The 21,055-nt window shown below is 40.3% G+C and overlaps 3 protein-coding genes across 5 annotated transcripts in view; 1 reads left to right on the top strand and 2 right to left on the bottom strand.

Annotated features, from left to right (window-relative positions):
* Window positions 1-798: 798 nt before the first annotated feature.
* Window positions 799-13,373, bottom strand: galk1 (galactokinase 1). 3 transcript variants are annotated; one of them, XM_087177278.1, is made up of 9 exons: window positions 13,240-13,373; window positions 12,568-12,724; window positions 11,968-12,157; window positions 11,679-11,798; window positions 10,992-11,127; window positions 10,694-10,875; window positions 8,846-8,996; window positions 8,590-8,752; window positions 799-1,056 (listed from the first exon to the last, which is right to left on the bottom strand). In XM_087177278.1, the coding sequence occupies exons 1-9, from the start codon at window positions 13,275-13,277 to the stop codon at window positions 982-984; spliced, it is 1,212 nt and encodes a 403-aa protein (XP_087033404.1). In that variant the 5' UTR covers window positions 13,278-13,373; the 3' UTR covers window positions 799-981. The 3 variants fall into 3 exon arrangements, with proteins under 3 accessions (XP_087033404.1, XP_023274745.1, XP_087033403.1); XM_087177277.1 differs by lacking the exon at window positions 799-1,056 and adding an exon at window positions 6,446-6,584; XM_023418977.2 differs by lacking the exon at window positions 13,240-13,373 and having other exon boundaries at window positions 12,568-12,944.
* Window positions 3,140-6,171, bottom strand: LOC111664405 (BTB/POZ domain-containing protein KCTD21-like). The gene is made up of 2 exons (XM_023418978.2): window positions 5,758-6,171; window positions 3,140-4,488 (listed from the first exon to the last, which is right to left on the bottom strand). The coding sequence occupies exons 1-2, from the start codon at window positions 6,169-6,171 to the stop codon at window positions 4,024-4,026; spliced, it is 879 nt and encodes a 292-aa protein (XP_023274746.1). The 3' UTR covers window positions 3,140-4,023.
* The window catches only part of rab3gap1 (RAB3 GTPase activating protein subunit 1), a 24,539-nt gene continuing 16,854 nt past the window's right edge, over window positions 13,371-21,055 (top strand). The window contains 11 exon segments of the mRNA XM_087177280.1: window positions 13,371-13,613; window positions 13,757-13,812; window positions 14,648-14,726; window positions 14,822-14,954; window positions 15,119-15,197; window positions 15,537-15,656; window positions 16,947-17,112; window positions 18,219-18,318; window positions 19,715-19,796; window positions 20,123-20,191; window positions 20,647-20,861. Coding sequence (XP_087033406.1) covers window positions 13,596-13,613; window positions 13,757-13,812; window positions 14,648-14,726; window positions 14,822-14,954; window positions 15,119-15,197; window positions 15,537-15,656; window positions 16,947-17,112; window positions 18,219-18,318; window positions 19,715-19,796; window positions 20,123-20,191; window positions 20,647-20,861 — 1,117 coding nt within the window. The 5' untranslated portion in view covers window positions 13,371-13,595.

The raw sequence follows: 21,055 nt of genomic DNA, 5'->3' as shown, positions 1-21,055 counted from the left end.
ATCTTTACATGTGGCTGGTGAGGACTCAGATTTCACTTCTTCTAAAGTGTATTAATGAGGTATGGTTACAAGAACACACCACTGTATGTGGTTTGTGGTAATTGTTGAAAATTTCCAATGGAGCCAATGAGTGGAAAAATCCCACTGATCAAGGCAGTGATTTTATCTGACCTCTCTTTTTAGTCAAAAAGTTAAAAAATATCCAGAGTCACACACTCATTCAACGGAAAGTCTGTACAATTTTTAATCGTTTGTTTTCTGTATCACAATTTTTAAAATTCAGGTATTGAAATCAAGATACCGAAATAAAAACATTATTTCAAATTCATTTATTCTCAAAAATCCAAAATACAGTGTACCTTCATTGTTAGATTTTTGAACAGATCAGGCTAAGATAACCAGCGGAAATGAAGAATAAGACTATTCCAGTATAACCTTTAAAAGAAAAGTGCAAAAGTAGAGCGGTTACAACTTTATCTGAAGGCAACAATATTTCAAAGCCATTACATATTCATGACTCACCCCACAGGTGTTTAAAATTAATTGGATTGAAATCTACCAACCTTTGTTTTTACCTGTAAGGGTGGGACAACTTACACCATTATTCCTTTATTATATGTATTAGTATATTGAGTTTGGCGAAATCACACACTTTGTGTAAGTCAAATGGAAATAATATGAAATTGTTCCAGTATTTTAATAATTACAGCAAAGTCATAATTTTATTTAACAGTTGCTACAAGTAGCAGTAGTAGTATCTAGAAGATAAAGCATTGCATAATTGAGACAAAAATCTAGTAATGTTACCAGGAAGCATTGTTTTATTGTGAAGGCACTTCTTCCACATTGACAGAATGCTCTAGTCTGCATTACAGCACATCATTTCGATCGTGAGAACTGAAAAAAAGGGTATAATCAAGTGGTAAAGCCTGTAAAAAGCGATGAATCTGCAGTCCTCATACAGAGATGTGTTGACCAAGGTCAGGAGAGACTGAGAAACCGAGCTCCCTCTGAAGGAGTCGTGACATAGAAAGTTGGGGTTCCACTGTATCGCTCCTGAAGAGGAAGAGAAAACAAACACATTCACAGACAATGAGTGTGTGAACTCCTGCAACTGAAGAATAAATGAAAAGCACACGGTCCATGCATCATAGGTTCAGAACAATTCATGTTCATCACATCCCCCACAGTTCTGGAAAGGAAGTTCAGAGAGAGAGCAAGAGGAAAGCACCGCTGGCTTTGTTTTCACAACTAGACACCTTTCCTCCTCAGCTGCGACGTGTCTTTTCCTCCTCCAAATTTCCTCTAGCCTACTACTGCTTCCTCCAGACTAAAATTACACACTCCATTACTCATCTGATTGTCCCTGCAAGTCATTTAAAGGCCAAACGAATATAGAACTCCCACGAGGAGACACAGGCAGTTTCATTAGTCGTTTAATACTGTGAATAAGCTCATCTTCATGTGAAAATAAGATCTAAATGCAAGACAAAATGTAACTTTGACATATATTCAATGTTTTAGGTCTAATTGTCCTTATTTATACTGAATTATATTGTTTGTCCTCCCTTTGTAACTCTACCTTATTTCTGTCCTGCTTTTGACTATTATTGCTTTTGATTAATTTGTCAATGCACTTTGTAAACTCTGTTTTTAAAAGGTAATATATAAATAAAGTTATTATTATTATTATTATTACTGAGCCTATGCATGTAGCCACTATATCTATTACTACACCTCATCAAAAATGAAACTACATGTTGTGGCTTGAGAGACACCAGTTTTGGATATAAACTTATTTACTTTCTGGTTTAGTGAGATGAGATCAGTTCCTTCATGTCTGTGAATTAACTGGAGCTTGAACCAGAAGCCGATTAACTAAAAGAGCGGAAACGGGGGAAAAACAGCTAGCCTGGCTCTACAAAGCTCAACTGACTGATGTGGCTGCTGATCAATGTCACGGTGATGACGAGAGTCCAGGAAGTCCAGGAAGTCTGGAGAGAAATAAGGCTTTTCTCAACCGGAGTTCATGTCCAAACTTGTGTTCTTGTGGACTTGTGAAACATCACAGCTCGAGTACTGTTCCAATTCAAAGTCCGCATCAAGCTAAGTACAGTCCGAATGTAAGCAAGTGTTCTTGCCCCGCCTGAGAGCTGACCTCTGTGGGCCTGGGGTAGCCAAGTAGAAGAATTTTCATTCTCCGGTTGCTATTATGTTTTCAGAGCTTTCAGAGGCATTCAGGACCCATCAGTCGCATGGGAACAACCTGTCATCTGGCAGCTAGCAGTCTGGCTTCTCAAATGACCGGCCAGTCAATGTCCATCATCATCCTGGGGAGAACAGTCTTGTCTCTGTACACCCGTTGGTGGTTTACTGCTGGCTCTGGTGTCTCTGTAGAGTCTGGATATTTGATGTAACTTCTTTTGGAAGATAAAATTTGAAATGCAATATTTGTTGCTGTCACATCAGGTCCATGTTTTTTTGGACAGTAACAGTGCAGCTGGACTTTCTACAGATCTCACCACGTTTCAATGAAAATCAATAAATATATATAAATAAAATGAACAAAGGCGGAGCAAAACATATCAAAGACCGGGTAATAGACATATCTTTTGACTCCAACCCAATAACAATTAAATTTTTTCTTCCAAAAAAGTTTGACTTTAACTTTGACTTGATTTTGTCACAGTCCAATAACGTAGAGCTGTATTGAAGTGTAATCACCAGAGCCGACCTGAGCTTTCGGCAACAATACTGCTGTCCCAATCGCTAAATGATCGTACTCCATCCCTCCCTCCTCTGGAATTTGGACTCCTCACAATTCATCACTACCGTACTGAGAAAATCCTCATGTCTGCTTCCAGTTCTGTGCTAAACTTCTAGGCTATCACAGCCCTTTTGATTCATTTGAATGTGGGAAGTGCGCTGATGCAGTGGGGGTGGGGGGTGGTGGTGGTGGGGGGGGTTGTTCATAATGTCACATGGCAAAAAAGATGAACCTGATTCTGCTTTTGCTGCAACACAACATGACATCATCAGTCAAGGCGCTGCATTTGGCAGTTATATACATGCAAACACGCCTGCAAAAAGTGGACTCGATCGAACCGTCTCACCAGTACATAAAACAGCACACGGCCACCAACTCAGCCCCCTGCATTGTTTTAATGTCTATATGAATACAGCCTTAGTCTTTCCTGCACACACACACACACGTTGGCAATGGTAACATAACATGAAATGTAGCAATGCACAAATAAAGGCAGGGCAGTGAAATGTAGATGTATGCTTCACATTTCTTCCAAAAATTGGCTTAGTAAATTTTTTACGAGGTAGGAAATGCACTAAATGCCTTTGTTAGGCCTCAAGGATCAACACCATGCATTTTGGTAAGCATCCATTAAGAATGTGCTTATGTGCTCTCAGACATGATTGACGGAACAGAAATCTACATAGATCATGATGTAATAAATGAAGAAAGTTTATTGGGGCAGCTACAAAGTTGTATGGAGAGTGGAATCAAGCCCAACCCCAGAGCTGCCACATGTAAATATTCCTTATGACATTATAAACAGAGTCAACATGGAACATTTCCACCACATTTCCACATTGAAAGCCCCAAAGCTGTCACTTTAACTGCTAAATCAAGCTAACAATGGTTCAGATTCCATGTCTGAAAAAAGCTAAGTTACATCTAAATGTTACATATAAATATTGACAATATGACGTGTAAGCATGTGGAAAAACTTTTTATTATTATTTGTATTATTATATAAAATATTCTATTTAACAGAGCTTTTTATCTATTATTTTGGTAAATTCTTAAATATAATATTCAATTACCATCTAGTCACAATGCATATCCTTTTTATTTCTACAAAAAGTTAGTTCAACTAATAATAGATTTGATTAAACAGATTAAGTTCTAAGGGTAAGTGGTTCAGATGTGACTAAAAAGAACTGTCCAAAGTTCATCAACTTGGCATGTTCTTGTGTTTTTTGTTAGTTTAATTCTCCACCCAGAGCTCAGCCCTTGACGAGTCGCAGTGAGGTGCAGTTAAGAATATCCGCTGGGTCCGGAGTCACCAGATCAACCCTGAACCCTTCAGCCAGAGACACCTTCAGCAGCTCCTCCACAAAACCCTGCATGTCTGTGATTTCACAGAGGTTCTGGTGCATGTTCATGATTTCATCTGACCGTGTGACCTCTGGGTTACACACAGTTAGTTCCTGGTAGCGTTGTTTGTCATACTGGTCCTGCGGGAGTTCATCGGGCCGCGGGACCCACTCCAGTTTCAGCCTGTTCTGCCTCGGGTTGCATGGGTGGGGGCTGGTAAGACCCTGGGATGTTCTGTAGGAGAAGCGCTCGCAAAGCAGACCGAGGAAAGCTCTCCAGGTGCAAAAGAGGTCGACTGTAAAGGCTTGCACGGAACATGTACGAAGCTCATAGTTTTCTGGCCCATGGCGCAAGTTAAAGTGGAGAATGCGGACCTGGAATGAGAGGGGAGAAGATGCTGACAAGACATTCTCCAAAGTGAACACAAATAAAGAACTGGTCTTTCCACGTCCAGATGCACACACACAACCTCCGCTCATGATGTATATACAGTAAACATCAGATCAGAAGGTTTGTGAAGGCCAGTATCTTTAGAATTTCACAAAATCTCTCCATTGAAACCAAAGCGAAGATATTCATGTGCCACATGGCTGGATTAAACTGTCCCTGAGTAAACATGTTCTGTTGTATCAAGCTCCACTTTATTAGATGAATGTGTACCATCCCTCTCCACAAGACAGATGCTACCTGCAGACTTTACCCCAGTTGAGGGTCATTTTAACTGGCTGCAAAAAAAGTTCAGGTTCAAAGGTCTTTAGTTTCACATGCCTTGCAGAGGTGAATGTGTATCGGCTACAAAAACACAGGTGACTTACACACAGTACAGATCCTGTGTAAACAATGGTGGAGAAGTGAAGCTGCTGCTGCTGGTGTTCTGGTTGTATGTTACTGTCACTATACAGCCTGTATAGACATGGTGTAAAACTGTTTATTGTAGCTCATTTTACAAATAGGCTACATGGTTTGGATTTAGGCTTGGACCAATATTTGATAATATCAAGTATTACGTTATTTCTCGCCATAAGCAATATACATTGATTGTTTGAAAATGTATCAAACAAGGCAACTGAAACATGAAAAATAGAACATACAGTATATAATTATATTATAACCCTCCCCCACCCCCAACAATAACATTGTATATCGTGATATTTCCCACCATATGTAATCATTTTCATAATATAAAAACATATTTCTTTTATTCTTCCTGTTGTTAAGTATTTAATATATGCATTATGTAAATGCAACCGCACCTCAATAAGGTAAGATGATATAATTATATTATAACGCCCCCCACCCCACCACAATAATATAGTATATGGCAATATTTGGTCTGGACTGTATCAAGATATTAAACTTTGGGTATCGTCCAAAACTACTTGTGCAAATTATTTAAACAAATTACATGTTCAGTGTAATTTGATGCACATCATTATTGATAAAATTACCAAATAAATCTCTCCTCATTATCACTTTACAAGGAAAAAGTCTCTCCACAGGAATTATACTTCCTCGAGATGTCATATTAATTAATGAATTAATTAATACAATGAAATGAAAAGTTGTCCAAGGTGGACTGTCACTGTAATTCAAATTAAAAAGTGACTTGATTTGTTGTCAGACTGACCTCAGTACATACATACCTTGGACTCAACGTTAACAATAATCATGGCTCCGAGAGGCCCTCCTCTGAGGCTGCGAGGAACTGACGCCTCATATCGGTGAATCTCCTCCAGCAGGGGGTGTATCTGGAAGAAGTCAGCCTCTCTCTGCAGCAGTGCCAGCTCTGAGAAGCCGTCCGGCAGGTCCAGGGAGCTGGAGCGCAGGTAATTTAGAATGTACCTGAACACTTTACCGTCGCGGTCTATGAAAATGTTTCCTTTGCTATCCCTGAGCATGGGGATTTGTCCTGTGAACATGGCGCCAAGCATCGAGTCACGGCAGCGTGTCAGAGTGTCCAGGGTTGTGGTGTAAATTTCTCCACCAACATTTAATGACACCGGGTCCTGGAGAGAGTTCCTGTTGCTGTTGTTGTCCGGCGAGTTGAGGTTCAGCATCTTGGAGGTAAAGCTGTGAGTTTTATGATCTTGTTAAGCTGATGTTGTTGTCGGGAGGACAAGGATCCCTCTGCTCTGGTCAGGAATGCTGTAGACTGAGGGATGTGGAAGTTTTAAGTGTTTCTTTTAACTCCAAGAAAGACTTGTTTCCTTTGACAGTCAGCAAGGCGCAGTAGTAGCCAGGATACGGCCGAGTAAGAAGAGATGCCAAGTCAGTTTCCAAAGCTAAAGATTTATAAAACCAGAGTTTCAAACCAATAAAAGGCTGCTGCTCTTTCCCTTCTCACTGTTGCTTCAAAGCAAACGCGTCATCCTTTCAGTTTTAGATGCAGGTGTTTCCCGAGATCTTGTGTGGTTAAATTTACATCTTTGTTGATGTATCTCCTGAATGGTGTCAGCCAACAGCAGCAGGCCTAAAGCAGAAAGGCAGCAGGGCCACAGTGACCAGACCAGCATGCTAATGACGGGACACTTCTGGCTCCGTCTCTACGAAGCCTGCTTTTATTCTCAGTTCTTACCCCCTGATCTCTCAGTCACACACACACACACACACACACACACACACACACACACACACACACACACACACTGACACACACATACACACACTGGAGCTGTCTGAGCAAGACACGGGGGACTGGGCAATTTGTCTGAAATGCCCCCGTTAAAGTGACAGCCAGAGCACTGAAAAGTGCTTTTTATCCCCTGTGAACAAATGAACAATGTCCTCAGACATTTCATTTCAAATACCCTTTGGAATGAAAAGGGTTTTTTTTTTTCTTCAGAAAACAGAATCAGAAAAAATGAAAAAAACTGATGTGCACCTGTTATTTTACACTGCAGCTAAGTTTTTCAGTTGTCCAATAGTACTACCACCACTACTACGACTATTACTACAAATATCTTTTAAAGTAAATGATAGTAGAGAGTGAGATTGAGAGAAAGGCTTGTAATGTGTATGTGTAAATGCTATATCCACACAAAACTGCACTTAAATGTAGAAACCTAAAACACCTGGATCTGATATGGGTGAGCATAGATGGAGGATCTAAAACTCTTGATATCTGGAATGGAGAACATCTCTGCAGATATCAAGGTCACCAAGGTCAGCTACATGTCTACATGTATATTCTGTACGGTTTAATCTCAAGCAAGTCTTGTTAATCTCAAATAAACCCAGTGTTAATGTAAAAATACTGATTAGAGCAGTTTTCTAGAATAACCAACACATTTTCACACTGTCACTTTTGTATATGTAAGGGACTGTTTACCTCAGCTACATGCACAATGCTACATCTTAAAAAGCCTAAGGCTGGGAACACAATGGATGTGTGGAGTATGCGTGGCTGCGGAATGTCTTGGTTTGCATTAAAGCATCTCACGCCTCGCAGCTGTGTGGTGTGATCTAGACCCTACTCTGGTTCTCAAAGTAGGGTCCGAGGACCCCCAGGGGTCCTTGAAAGGGGTTCCTGGGCGTCACCAGCAAAAAGGGGAATAATTCATTTGCACTATATTTCCGTCCATAAGTAAAACAATGACAGAATGTGTGACTATTATGACTATTTGATCATGGGTTTCAAACACTTTCTGTAATTAAAAATCTAAAAGCAAATGTCTCATCAGATGGGGACCCTGGGACAAAGTCTTACTAACTGGGTGTGTGTAATTTGTGTTAGTTTAGGGGTCGCTGATGTGAAAAAGCTGGAGAACCACTGATGTAGAGTTTCGGGGTCACACCAATTTTTCACCTGTGACGCGTGTAGCTCCCAGCAAAAACAGACAAGACAAGAGAAAAGACCTGGTGATGTCATATTGACGTCATACCAACTACATCACATAAAATTAACACCTTTCACTGTAATTTCAATGTCTGAAACTGAATATCACACTTTTGTTTTACCATTTTAGCAGCTGCATGTGGAGACAATGGCCTTTTAGTGATGTTTTCAGTCAAAAATAAATCAGAAATGAATTTATAATGAAAAGAAAATCCAACATTCAAGTAACCTGGAAACTCTGAGTAGAAAGAGCTGGCATTGGCAGTGACGCAGCCACCACACACGCAACGCAGGCAATGTGTTCCTTGGATAAGTCCTTATGATAATTCTATTTTCTCTGTGACTGAATAGCTCAGTGTTCCTTCACAAACTATAACAAAGCTGTGAAGCATGAGGACATGGATCAGTTTCTCTACTGAACAGACACAGATGAAGCTGATACTGATCTTCTCATCAGACTCAAGCTATTTGCCAAAATGTGGGATGTTTCATAACAACTGACCAGCTTTTTGTAAATTGATGATAATCCTGTGAATATCCAAACAGGACATGTGATCTTTGTGTGTGTGTGTGTGTGTGTGTGTGTGTGTGTGTGTGTGTGTGTGTGTGTGTGTGTGAGTGTGTGTATGTGTGTGTTAACCTTTATGTGGAGTATGGTTCTGTCAATGACATCGGCCTGCATCAAAGTCACAGTGCATCCACCGAATCCTCCGCCTGTCATCCGGCTGCCGAACACCCCCTCCACCTCCATGGCTGCAGACACCAGCTCATCCAGCTCGCTGCAGCTCACCTCATACAGATCTCTGCCACAGGGACATCAAGTTAGTTACTGTGCAGCTCCCACACTCCGGCCTAAACCCTGACTCAGGGGGGGGACACAGCTGCTGAAACCGTACCTGAGAGAGTTGTGGCTCTCCACCATTAGCTTGCCGAACTCTCTGTAGGCTCCTCTCTTCAGGCTTTCAGCAGCTTGAGCAGTTCTTTCTATCTCCTCAATCACATGACGAGCTCGTCGATAGGTAACATCATCCAGTCTGTCCTTTGCCTCTGGAATTATAGAGAAGGAGAAAATAAAGTCAGCTTAATCACAGGAACTGAGCAGGATGGTGTGTTCAAGTCTTGGCTCTTTTTCCTACAACCTATAGATCTTCTCTGCACATTTGCCACACAGTAGTAACTGCCACACACATGGGGATGACAGACTGACAAGCACAAAAGAACTGTAAACTATGACAAGATGCAACACAGTCCTGTCTGTTCTTTTACTTTCTTTTTCGGGCTATCTTTGGTTGAGTGGCGGAGGCCTGTAGCAGCAAGTGTTGGCATGACAGCAGAAGAAGAAAAAGCAGGTAACAGGATGTCAGGGTCTATTACAAAAATCTGTTTCCACTGTCCTTTGTTGTATTTAATCTGTTCCAACTTTTCCACCTCAGCAAAGTGTGATTTTTTAAATTTTATTTATTTATTTATTTATTATAAAACATTATAAGTCACAATACACCACTACAAATATCACGTACACAAATACATTTTACTGCGTACTAAGTGAAAGATGATCACAGATCTGGTTTGACTTGAGCCAATGTTTGAGATGTGTTAAAGGTGGGATATGAAGAACACTGCCTTATTACAAGTGGTTAGCCATTCCCATATTTACTTCCCTTTACTGTTAAAACAGTTTGTCCAAATGTGGTGCACCTATGAGGCACCTCACAGGCCCCTCTAGCGGTCGCCATAGTACCAATGTCACTGTTAGCCCTCTAATTAATGAATTAATGTAAAAGGTGGTGGGGCCCAAGCAAAACCTTATAAATAAAACAAGCATATTTAAAATTTTATAAATTCTCAAAACTTAATAGATTATATTTTTCCAGTATATTGCAACGGTGAAATGAAGTAGTTTTTTTTATTTATTTATTTTTTTTATGTAAAACTTTTATGGTTTTCTTGAAAAGTGATTCTATTGATTTAAGTGTTGTTCCTTCTGTAAATGACCAGCTGGTAAAACAATATTCAATGTGTGAAAAAATCATTGAGTGTAAAAATATTCCGGCAGAATTAACTGTGAGAAATTGCCTGATTTGCTTTAAATATTGTAAATAAATTTTATGGTGTTTGACACCTTTTCTGCATTAATTTAAAAAGGACTATATAGAGTCCAATGTAACCACCAATTATTTTTATTTTATGCACCAACTTTACAAAAAACAGAGGATGGAAATGTACCTGCTGGCTTTGTATTTTTGGTATTGGTACTGTCCTTTTTGTCTGTACAGTACGAACATGTATCTTGTCTTACCCATGCCAACTCAGATCCTACAGACTCCATAGACCATGAGGCTAAACAGTCTCAACAAACACAAAACGTTTCTCAGGAGGTGTTGGCAGATGTGTTGGAACTTTTGACAAAGCCGCAGACATGAGATTGGTATTAATTTTCTCATCTGACTCTTGGAAAAGCAAATTCTTCTTATTTTCCAAAAATACTGAACTATTCCTTCAAGGGAAAGGACAGAACTCTGGAACAGAAGGAGCAGTAGGAGACCACAAGAAGACAAGGGCAGTAAAATATAGGAAAAGAGAGAATTACATCAGTGGAATGGAAGAGGACAGGATGAGGACAGGATGGAGCAGGAATCAGGACAGCAACCTGGCCCAGGACAGAAAAGGACAGTTGGTAATAAAGTAAGACAGAGCGGAACAGAAAGGGTAAGCACGGGATAACAAAAAGATATACTTCACACCCTCCAGGTCCTTCGTGGTAGCATCTCGGAGACTGGCCTTTCCCAGGATGCTGGCAGCCTTCTCACATTGTCTGCGTCTTGTGGGGTACTCACTGCCAGTCAGAGAGTGCTTCACATTGGAGTTGGTGATGAGAATGACCAGGCTTGGATCTGCCAGGGGGATGGCGGTGGCTTCGAGGGACCTAAGTACAACAACAAAGAAGTGCAAGACTGATAATGCAGCGTTTTCTCTGATGTTCTGCCAAAAAGAGACCAAAGACTCCTGGATTAATTTACTCTCATTGGATGTTTACAATACCTGCAGTCAATCAGCAAAGCATGTCCCTCCTTGCCAAGCACAGACACAAACTGATCCATGATGCCACAGGGTACACCGGCATGAGTGTGTTCTGCCTGCTGACAGGCGAGTGCTTTGGACACCTTGTCGCCATCATCTGTGAAAGCAGGACATAGAACATCACCAAAATCAAAGCCAACATGCAACATGCAGTGTAGGCTTGGGCGATAACCAAAAATTAATATCTCAATACAACCCAACCCGAGTATCGCAATATACCATATCATCTCTGGTTATAATATAATTATATTGTTGTATTTCATGTTTCAGTTATTTTTTAAAATAACATATAATTGAGTGTCATTTGAAAAACCCTCTTCGGTGAAATACTGGCAAAGTTACAGTACATCAACGAAAAGTCAGATGAATGAACACAATCAGTTTAGTGCCTGAAACACAACATTAAATTTAAATAGTTGTTGCCTTCTGGAAGTTTCTCCCATCTCCACACAGGATCTCTGGAGCTCAGCCAGAGTGACCATCGGGGTCTTGGTCATTTCTCCCCCAATTACTCAGTTTGCTGATGTATCGATATGTCTTTCTTTGATAATCCCTATCTCTAATTTAATGAGGATTCCCTCCTGACTGCAGTAACTGAATATAAGAACCACACTGGTGTGACTGAAGTCCATGTAAACAGACTCTGACCTGGCTTGAGTTGCTGCAGGAATGTGTAGAAAGCCACCTCCAGAGAGGCGGAGCTGGACAGACCTCCTCCCAGGGGGACACTGCTGGCTATGACCGCCCTGAAACCGGGTACAGGAGGTGCTGAAGCGTGTGAGACACATAGATAATACATATTAAATAAATGTCCTGCAGTGTGAAAACAAGGCAGGATAAGATGACATTGGGATCGACAAGCTTCTCATTCACTTCAGGTCAAAACTGAAATATAAACTCCAAGATTCCAGGTGATGTTTTTAGTTCATTTGTTTACCCCTGTAATGTTGTATAACACCCTTCACATAGTTCGCCCAGCTGGGTAACCCTGGAGACAGCGGTGATCCATCACTAGGCAGGCTGAAGTCCACTCTGTGAGGCTCATCAGCATCCTCAGTTGCTGTTACCACGGTAACATCCTGGCCAGCGGTTTGACTGCCTACCACCACAGTCACCAGGGGCAGCGCCTGGCTCACCAAACACAAACACATTCATGCAGCTGAGTGGTTACTTTTTCATGGAAATGTCTTACCAAACTCCATTAAAAAAATCTGGCATTTTTACGCTTCTCACTTAATACTGATACATGGAAATTATATATCTATGTGCCAATCTGTAGGCTCTAGTTAGACTGCAACATTGTTAATGCAAAACAGGCTGGTTAAAATAAAAGTTTAGTTTTTGCTTAGCTAATTATTCCTGGGTGTAGTGCATGTATACAACTGTAGAGGGGCTCCTTTAAATGTTTTTAATGGATCACATTGATATCCACCATAAGTAAAACAAACATTAAATTGACAAATTTTTGAATGACATTTGGTGTGTTAACCACAACCACCTTCACATTTCCTCTGAGTGAATAGTTGTGCCGTTTTACCATTGGAAGTACAAATCCCTGGTTGTAGTCGGTGTGCTCCCCTATCAGGTTGACTCTTCCAGGAGCACACACCGCCACCTGAGGTGCCTCTCCCCCGAAAGCCTGCCCATACAACCGCCGAGCATCCGCCACCAACTCGGACACACTTGGAAAGGAACTAGCCATTGAGCAAAAAGGAAACTTCAACACGTTAGAAATATTAAATGACTAATTATATCACTGAAGGCCGAGAGGGTGATACATACGCCTAAAATTCACCCAAATAAGTGACATGGAATAACAAAATGCAAACTGGAAGTTCTGGAAGGTACAGGGAACGTTTGGCACGTCGCGTGCTCGTACTTCCTGGTGGCATGTGATTGTTGTGAAGCTCTGATTGGTGGAAAAACGTCACTTGACACATATTCACACTTTTTTTTCATTTGTTTTCATTTCCTTCCAGTCCAAAGGTGCAGTCCAGCTTGGACCTGCTCTCCGGGTCTATCGGACCAGCTCTTTCTGCACTCAAGGAAAAACACAGAGGAGGACACTACTCAAAAAACCGCTAAAAGCCTGGATGCTGTTGGCTCTCTGCTTCCACATCTCCTACAGCCGCAGTTTCCCATACAACCAGTTGAAAAAGTAGTGTAATGGTGGCGCCTGGTGGTCGTGTTGGAAGAATTGCAGGCTTACCTGGAGTGCACTGGGTGAACAGTATTTGAAGGTCCCATATTTTAATATGTTTAATTTGTAGTTTTGATATCCATAGGTTTCAAGTAACAAACACCATCTCTCAGGCCTCTGTAGTAACAACAGGTCGGTGAGCCAATCAGAAGAGAGGACGCTCTGAGCCTATCTTATTCCAACTATTCCAAACGTAGCTGTGAGGCAAACTGTATTAATGTTTATAGTTTATTGGTAGAGTAACGATTGGTTTTGAACAGTAGGCGGCAGCGGTACGCCGTGTAGAGTCTAGACTACCGGAAACAGGAAGAAAGAGAGAACAGGCTGTATGACGTGGAAGAAGAAGAAGAAAAACAACAACAACAATGGCTGCCGACAGTGATGTGAGTTTCTCTGATGGATGTATTAAGGTTTTTCTTTAGCCTAATAGTTCAGTACAGGAGGGCCGCGTATTTGTCAAAGCTTAAATCTCATTAGAGCAGAACTGAATGTATGTATGACTTGAACCTGTTTGCGTCTCTTGCAGCCCGAGTCAGAGGTGTTTGAGATCACCGACTTCACCACCGCGTCAGAGTGGGAACGGTAGGCGAGCTCATAGCCCCTCGTCAGGCTTCACCTCATTACACACTGATTATAATTATTATTAAGAGTAATTACTGCAGAGTCCTGCTGCCACCACGACACACACACACACACACACACACACACACAAGAAACTTCCTTATGTTGTGAAAATGATCCAGTCACTATCTAATCAGATCATTTAATTAAAAGCAGGACAATGTAAAATATTCCATTAGAAATTAAAGTTCCTCATTCACCAGCCTGCTTAAAACAACATTAAGTATTATCAATAGCATGTACTTAAAGTATTGAATGTAGAAATTCTGGTTGTGCAGTACATATCACATGATTGAATTGTTAATGCTAATAGCTAATGTTGCTGTTTCAGGTGTAGTTATGTAGTTTATTCCAGTGGCTCTATCCTGAGATCTGACCGCAAAATTAAGATAACTCTTGATGGATTGTGAGAAAATCAGTGGGTGTAAGAAATTTGTATTAATCTTTTTGCCCACATGAGTGCTAGTACTTCTTATTGTGTACCACCACCTGGTGAAACTGGTAGGCATTGGCTTTAAGTACCAAGAGTCCAAAACCCATAGGTATCAGTTTACAGTACTATAAAAGATGAATGTCATATGAAAGTGAATGTAGAAAATCTTCAAATGTGAGAAGCTGGAACCAGAAAATGTTTAGTATATTTGCTTGATAAATTACTTAAATGGTTAATTATTATTATCATTTAAATTTCTGGTTAATTTTTATGACAATCTGTTAATTGGCTAATTTTGTGAACAGCACTGCGTATGTCCAACCAATCCCTGCTGCTGACAGCATTTTATCTAACATTTCATAGGTTTGTGTCCAGAGTGGAGGAAGTGCTAAATGACTGGAAACTGATCGGGAACTCTGCAGGAAAGTTGTCTGTAGAGAAGGTATTCTGCTCTTATTCGTAGCTTTAAATATTCAGCTGAATGACTCCAGTGAACAGTGTTCTCCAACTGCACTTTGTTATGTTATTTGAACACAGGGTGAATACACCAGTGGCACGTGGGGGGAGAAGTCTCAGGATATAAATTTTGCTGACTTTAAGTTCTTCATAACTCACTACTTCCTGAAACAAGAATCTGAGAAGGATGATGGAAAGGACAAGCATGAGGAAGGTATGTGGGTTACCTGATGTAGTTTTATGTTTTAGCATGTTAACTTAATTTTTGAATGTAGTATAAACTTAATGTTAACAGGTGAAAGAACACCCACAGAGCTGAATTCATCCCTCCAACAGTTAGTGTTTGATACATGTTTTGTTTCCTTCTCCTCTGTCCAGATGCCTTCCCCCTGGCGATGCAGGACCTTCTGTGTATGAACAATGATTTCCCTCCTCGAGCCCACTGCCTGGTCAGATGGTGAGTTCTGTCAGTGGTTACATTTTCATGCAAAGAGAGACCAGGTTGACATTTAACATAGTCACCTGGCTGCTGTAAAGTCATTCACAAGAAGCTCAGATTACTCAGATTTTACTCCAACCTCATTTTACACTGGTGTCCAACTGAATGAACTAAGTACATTAAAACTGCAACTGACTATCTTCATAGTGATTAGTTGATTAAATATATCATTAAATACTATGTTATGCTAATGTCAGCATCACATTGTTTGCCAAACTAGACCAGGGGCAGACAGAAAGCAAAGCAGAGAAATATATGATGCTGATGCTGTATGTGCTGCTGTAACTGTATCTACAGGTATGGTATGCGAGAGTTTGTGGTCATCTCCCCTGGAGCCAACTGTGAGGCCATTGTCAGTGAGTCCAAATGCAATCTGCTCCTCAGCTCCATCTCCATTTCTCTGGCCAACAGCGGCTGGTGAGTCACCTTCATCATTTAAGGCAGTGGGTGGCTTTGCTATTTTGACGCATGTATCTGCAGCAGCACAAAATGCAAAAGGGCTGGGTGAGGGTGTGATGATGATGGATAAATTTGCCAGGGGGCATGCAACAGTTGTATTATTGTCTGGATGGTGTGGTGTCCAAAGCACCACAAATCTGCAGCCAGGGGCGGACGGTGTGGGTTTTACTTTAGCTGTCCAGGATTCTATGATTATATCAATATTATTTAAAGTTGTAACTCTTGTCACAGGGATTTAATGATGTGGGTACCAATTGTATTTCTTTGTTTTAAACCATGTTTCTGTGAGGAGATAATGCTGCACAGTCTGGTTTGAGAGTCTGACTGCCTCATATTTAAGGATTAGAGATGTTTATTTATAATTTTGCTGTTGTGCATTTGAGCACAAATATCTGTCACAAATATATAACCCTAACCCTATCATTATATGTTTAAATGGCAACTACAACCAGATGTGAAGTTAGCACTGGGTTGTGCCTCCTAGCACCTACGTAGGTTTGTTTACAGGGTGTGGTTCAGTGTCTGTGTGTGTTCATGCTTAAGAAGTATTAGCAAACAAGAAAAAAGAGTTTGTGCCGGTAAGTTTCTGCATTGCAAGAATAAAATGACGACATGATGCAGTTTTCACAAACTACCATTCAACAATCAAGACTCAAATTGTGGCTAAACACCATATCAAAGCAAGAACTTAGAGATGTCACATTCTATTTTATGGATATTTATTTCCCGTGGCTCATTTTCCATCTCAGGTGTGGCTTTTTCTCTCAGCTATAATCATAATGTTAGATCATAGTACTGTAGGTCCAGGAAACTGTATAACCAGGTGCTTGTGTTTATTGCTGATGGGTCATTCCCTTTTCATACCATAGAATACTGGTCAGAAGTTTTAGAACACCTTCACCTCTCAGCTGTTATGTAAAATTACAAAATGGAATGCCTCAGTGTTTCTGAAATTAAAGTTAAGAACAAATATACAAGTGAACATTTTAAAAAATGGGAATTGAATCTAAATTTTTGAGTCATTCATCAGCTGAACTCACTCATGATGTTCTTTCTACAATGGAAATGAAACATGGTCATGAGGTTCCCACAAATGTGTTGCACTTGCAGGTTGCTTTGCTTTCACCATCTGTCCAGTTCCATGGGGTTAAAGGTCAGCTGGAGAGGAACAGTGTCCGAGAGACGGGGACAACATGCTGAAGCTTTTATATTAATGCTTTTTCCTCTTCTTTATGTGTCTGCATTCAGCCAGGTGCCCATGTTTGTTCAGACCCAGCAGAAGTGGAGACGGATGTATGCTGGAGAGTGCCAGGGACCGGGTGTGCGCACTGACTTTGAGATGGTGCATCTCCGCAAGGTGCCGAGTCAGTACAACCACCTGTCAGGCCTGCTGGACATCTTCAAGGCAAAGATAGTAAGTGCTTTGGAGCAAGGCACATTAGAAGAATATATTTCATTTGTCTCAGACAGTAATGGGCACAATTTAATATCTTGATACAATCCAGCCCAAATATTGCGATATATGATATTAATCATATAAAACTTTGAACTGCAGTCCAAAGGTTTATTTGTCATATTCAAAGGCACACTGTACAGTACGCAAAAATATCGCAGGAAATATCGCAATATTCAATATAATCGGCCAAGCTCTAGACAATTTCAATTAACTTTTATTTGTATAGAGCCAAATCATAACACACATTATCTCAAGGCACTCTACAGGGTTAGGCAGTAACTATGTTCACAACAATTTACCACATTTTAAGATTCATTGCAAACTAAGATAATCCGTTAGACGACATACAGACAGTTTTCCTTTGAGCTTATTCGTAACAGTTCGCTGTTAGTGTAACCAGCAGGCTGTGGTTGTGTAAAACATGGTGGGAGACTGCGGACAAACAGTTGAAAATGCTGCTTTTCTACATGTTTGTTGAACAGATTCAACTTTTATTGCACTTACAGAAACAAAGTACAGTAATACATGTCATCAACACGAGTAATGTTCAGGTTATCTTTACCTCACCAGGTTCTTTGTCCACCGCAGCCTCTCTGCTCTGCTGTTTAGTAGAACATCAATATGAGGCAGCCAATGTTGATATTGTGGCAGGACGCCACAAATAAGTCAGTATATGGGAAACGCTGCTCTGAAAATATTGATGTCATCGATTATATAGCCCTAGAACAATGTTGTAGCTAATGCCTCATTAGAGCTTAGTAACTTCCAGGTTAATTCGATCCATGTGGGCAATAAGTGCAAGGTAGAAGGTCCTTCGCACACAGTCTGTGGATGTCTTCAAGGTATTTATAGTTTATTATAGATGTGTTTTCTAGAAGAGAAAACAGAAGGAGTTGTGATGAGTTTAGTTTAGTTCCTGGAACAGTTTAGTCAAAAACTTCTTAAAGCTAAATGGAGTGATGTGTCATCTTCAATAAAACCATCCTTTGATGAGCACCAATAGCACAGACAGTGTAATACATTGAGCCTGTAAACCTGTGTTCTCTTGTCTGATTTCTGCTCAGGGTTGCACTCTGTCCCCTCTGCCGCCGATCAACATCGCGATCCGTTTCACTTACATCCTCCAGGACTGGCAGCAGTATTCATGGCCGCAGCAGCCTCCAGGTATACACACACATGATGTGGTTCATATTAACAAATAATCTAATTGATTATTGATCTCATTGATACTGTTGGTTTCACAACAAGGTTGTCATGGCATCAAATACAAGTACAATAACACAATATTGAGGCTGAAAATATAATAGTTACAGTAATATTGTGAAATCATCATGATATTGAAATGATCATCATTAAAACATTGATGTATTAACTCCTTAATATTTCTTCACAATGTAGAATATTCAGATATTGGTTTCCACATACAGATGTTGCTGTGCGGAAGGAACTTTGGAGAGTGTATACCTACCTGTCACAGACTTTTTATTAAAGAAGGCTGTATTTTAATCTGATTTTTTTGGCCGACTGACTGAGGAGATGTAGCACAGGTTTGTTCAACAGCCACAAAGCTGCTACTTCTGAAGAAGTTGTTGCATGTGTGTCCAAAAATGACTCCCGTGTTCGCTCTCCGTTTTACTCCATAGGGAGCAGTATGTTGACATTTCAGATCCTTATGAGCAGGACTGTGCTGGTATATTGGTTTTATATACCATGGTTAAAAGTGGAAGTCTTGCACACTGTATCTGCTATAATATAATAATAATATAATAATTCTGCCATATTTATTTTTTGTTTCAGTCTACATGACTTCATCAGGTACATGAACAAACGTCACAACAGCTCTTTAAACTGTAAAGTAGATGCTGCATAATTTGTCCAATCAGAGGACCACAAAAATTAGGGAAAAAAATCTATAAAACATCTAATTGCAACATTACAACAACATTACAACAACCTCAGACTGTCCAAAAACCAGTTTGAAAAACACGCGTCAAGGAGGACAAATGTTAATATATAATAATAAATAACTCCATGCTATGAAAAATAGAGCATTAAAGTTAGATGTGGGCATATTAATCAGGGGTTAAAGTTCCTGTCATCTGGATGCCAGCAAGGACATGTACTGTATACAGTCAGTGTATATCTGAAGGGTGGTGTTACCGGACTTAGGAATCATGCTACCAGGTGATTCAGGTTAGCTATGGATGGGCTTTCGCTGAAGGAAACCTCCCATGTATCGGAGAATGTTAAAACTGTCAAAAACAAACAGATGATTATGGTATGATTATCCTACCATATACTGTATGTATCATTGAATCCAATAGAATACCTTTGGAGTATTTTAGAGCAGAAGGTAAAACAACAAAACCCCAAGCAAAGAGCAGCTGCAAAGAATCATGTGTGAAGAAGCAGAACATCTCTCCCCAGATCTGGTATCATCCACACCCAGGATCTGAATCTGTCACGCAAATACTCAGCAGGTTTACTGTGCACTTCAACTGTTTTTTTCTCTTGTTGTATGTCTTTTTTAATGTTCATTTATTTATTTGCTTTTGGGCAGACTTTGACACACTCCTTGGAGGTGAGGTGGGAGGGGTGGAGTTTGGGAAGCTTCCTTTTGGAGCCTGCGAGGAGCCAATCAGGTAAATTTGTTAACGTTGTTAATAACTTGCAGAACATGACAAACAAAACTGAAATAACCACTTTGAACACATCTCAGTTCTCCACAGTGTGAACAGCACATGTCAGAACGTTATCACATATAAGAATAAACATTTGATGTGTGATGTCCTCCTGGTGACAGTGACATCATAGCTGGGTTTAGGCTTGTGGGAGGGGCTATTGCTTTGTTTCTTATTGCTTCTGTTTCCCTCCCCTCCCCTACAAATACACAAGGAATCATTTAATCTCTGTGCAAAAGAAAATTATTTATCAATAATTGATTATGTATTTTGTGTTTCTGTTGTAGTGAACTACACCTGGCGACTACGTGGCCTCACCTGACAGAGGGCATCGTTGTGGATAATGACGTCTACAGGTGAGAGGGTCCTGGATTCTTCTTCTTCTTCTTTATGAAGTGACATGGTTGAATTTCTCTGTCTACATTTGAAAGGACACATGGGTTGTTGAGCTGCACTGTGGATTTCTGAATGAGAAATCCACGGTAGAGAAACTGCAGTGCTGCATGCTACATCTACATGCAGATGTCACCATCAGTCAGTGTAGGAGATAAATGTTGTGGTTTTCTTCATCACTACTGCAGACACAGGCTGCCTGTCCTTGGCTTGTAATATACTGTTACCAGCACAAGTTCAACCAAGAGTCCACTTCATCCTTATTTTGTAAAAAACAATAAACAAAACAATGAAAATCATGTCTACATGATTTTAGCTGAAAAAAAGAATCACCTTTGTTAGGCGGTTTATTAATATCAAAAGAAATGTGACGTCATTTAATCAAATCTGCTGTGTTTGTGTTTGTGTGACCCGGCAGTGACCTCGACCCCCTCCAAGCTCCTCACTGGTCGGTCCGAGTCAGGACAGCTGAAAACCCTCAGTGTTTACTGGGTAAGATAAATCCCTCAGTTTCCAGGAGGCATTTCCAAACACAATTTCTGCACCTATGGATAAAAAGGCAATGACACAATATTGTTTCACCTGTTTCCAACACCTCTTATCTTGTTTCAAGGTTCCTAAAGCAAATGTTACGTTGTGACATCTCCCTGTAATTTCTCAAACAAACACATTTTGTCTTGTCTGTGCACTTATGCGATGATACTCTTGACTATTTTCTATTGTGTGTTGTAGTTGTTTTTATGTGTAAGGTGTGTTTGAGTGCCCTGAAAGGCACCTATAAATGAAAGACATTATTATTATTATTATTATTATTATTATTATTATTA

Source organism: Seriola lalandi, unplaced genomic scaffold (genome assembly GCF_002814215.2).
Source record: "Seriola lalandi dorsalis isolate HSWRI2012SDOR001 ecotype SW California unplaced genomic scaffold, Sedor1 jcf7180002054585, whole genome shotgun sequence".
In the NCBI taxonomy this organism is placed as follows: Eukaryota; Metazoa; Chordata; class Actinopteri; order Carangiformes; family Carangidae; genus Seriola; species Seriola lalandi.
The sequence above is the reverse complement of the archived record's forward strand: the minus strand, read 5'-3'. Positions and strand labels throughout refer to the sequence as shown.

Bases quoted from the DNA above. Each gene is read 5' to 3' on its own strand.
- LOC111664405 (XM_023418978.2), bottom strand. From the start codon at position 6,171: ATGCTGAACCTCAACTCGCCGGACAACAACAGCAACAGGAACTCTCTC. The intron at 4,489-5,757 runs GTATGTATGTAC...CTCTCATTCCAG, and splicing joins TTGTTAACGTTGAGTCCAAG to GTCCGCATTCTCCACTTTAA.
- galk1 (XM_087177277.1), bottom strand. From the start codon at position 13,277: ATGGGACCTTCAAATACTGTTCACCCAGTGCACTCCAG. The intron at 12,725-13,239 runs GTAAGCCTGCAA...CTCAATGGCTAG, and splicing joins GTTCACCCAGTGCACTCCAG to TTCCTTTCCAAGTGTGTCCG. The intron at 8,997-10,693 runs GTGTGAAGTATA...CTATAATTCCAG, and splicing joins TACCACGAAGGACCTGGAGG to AGGCAAAGGACAGACTGGAT.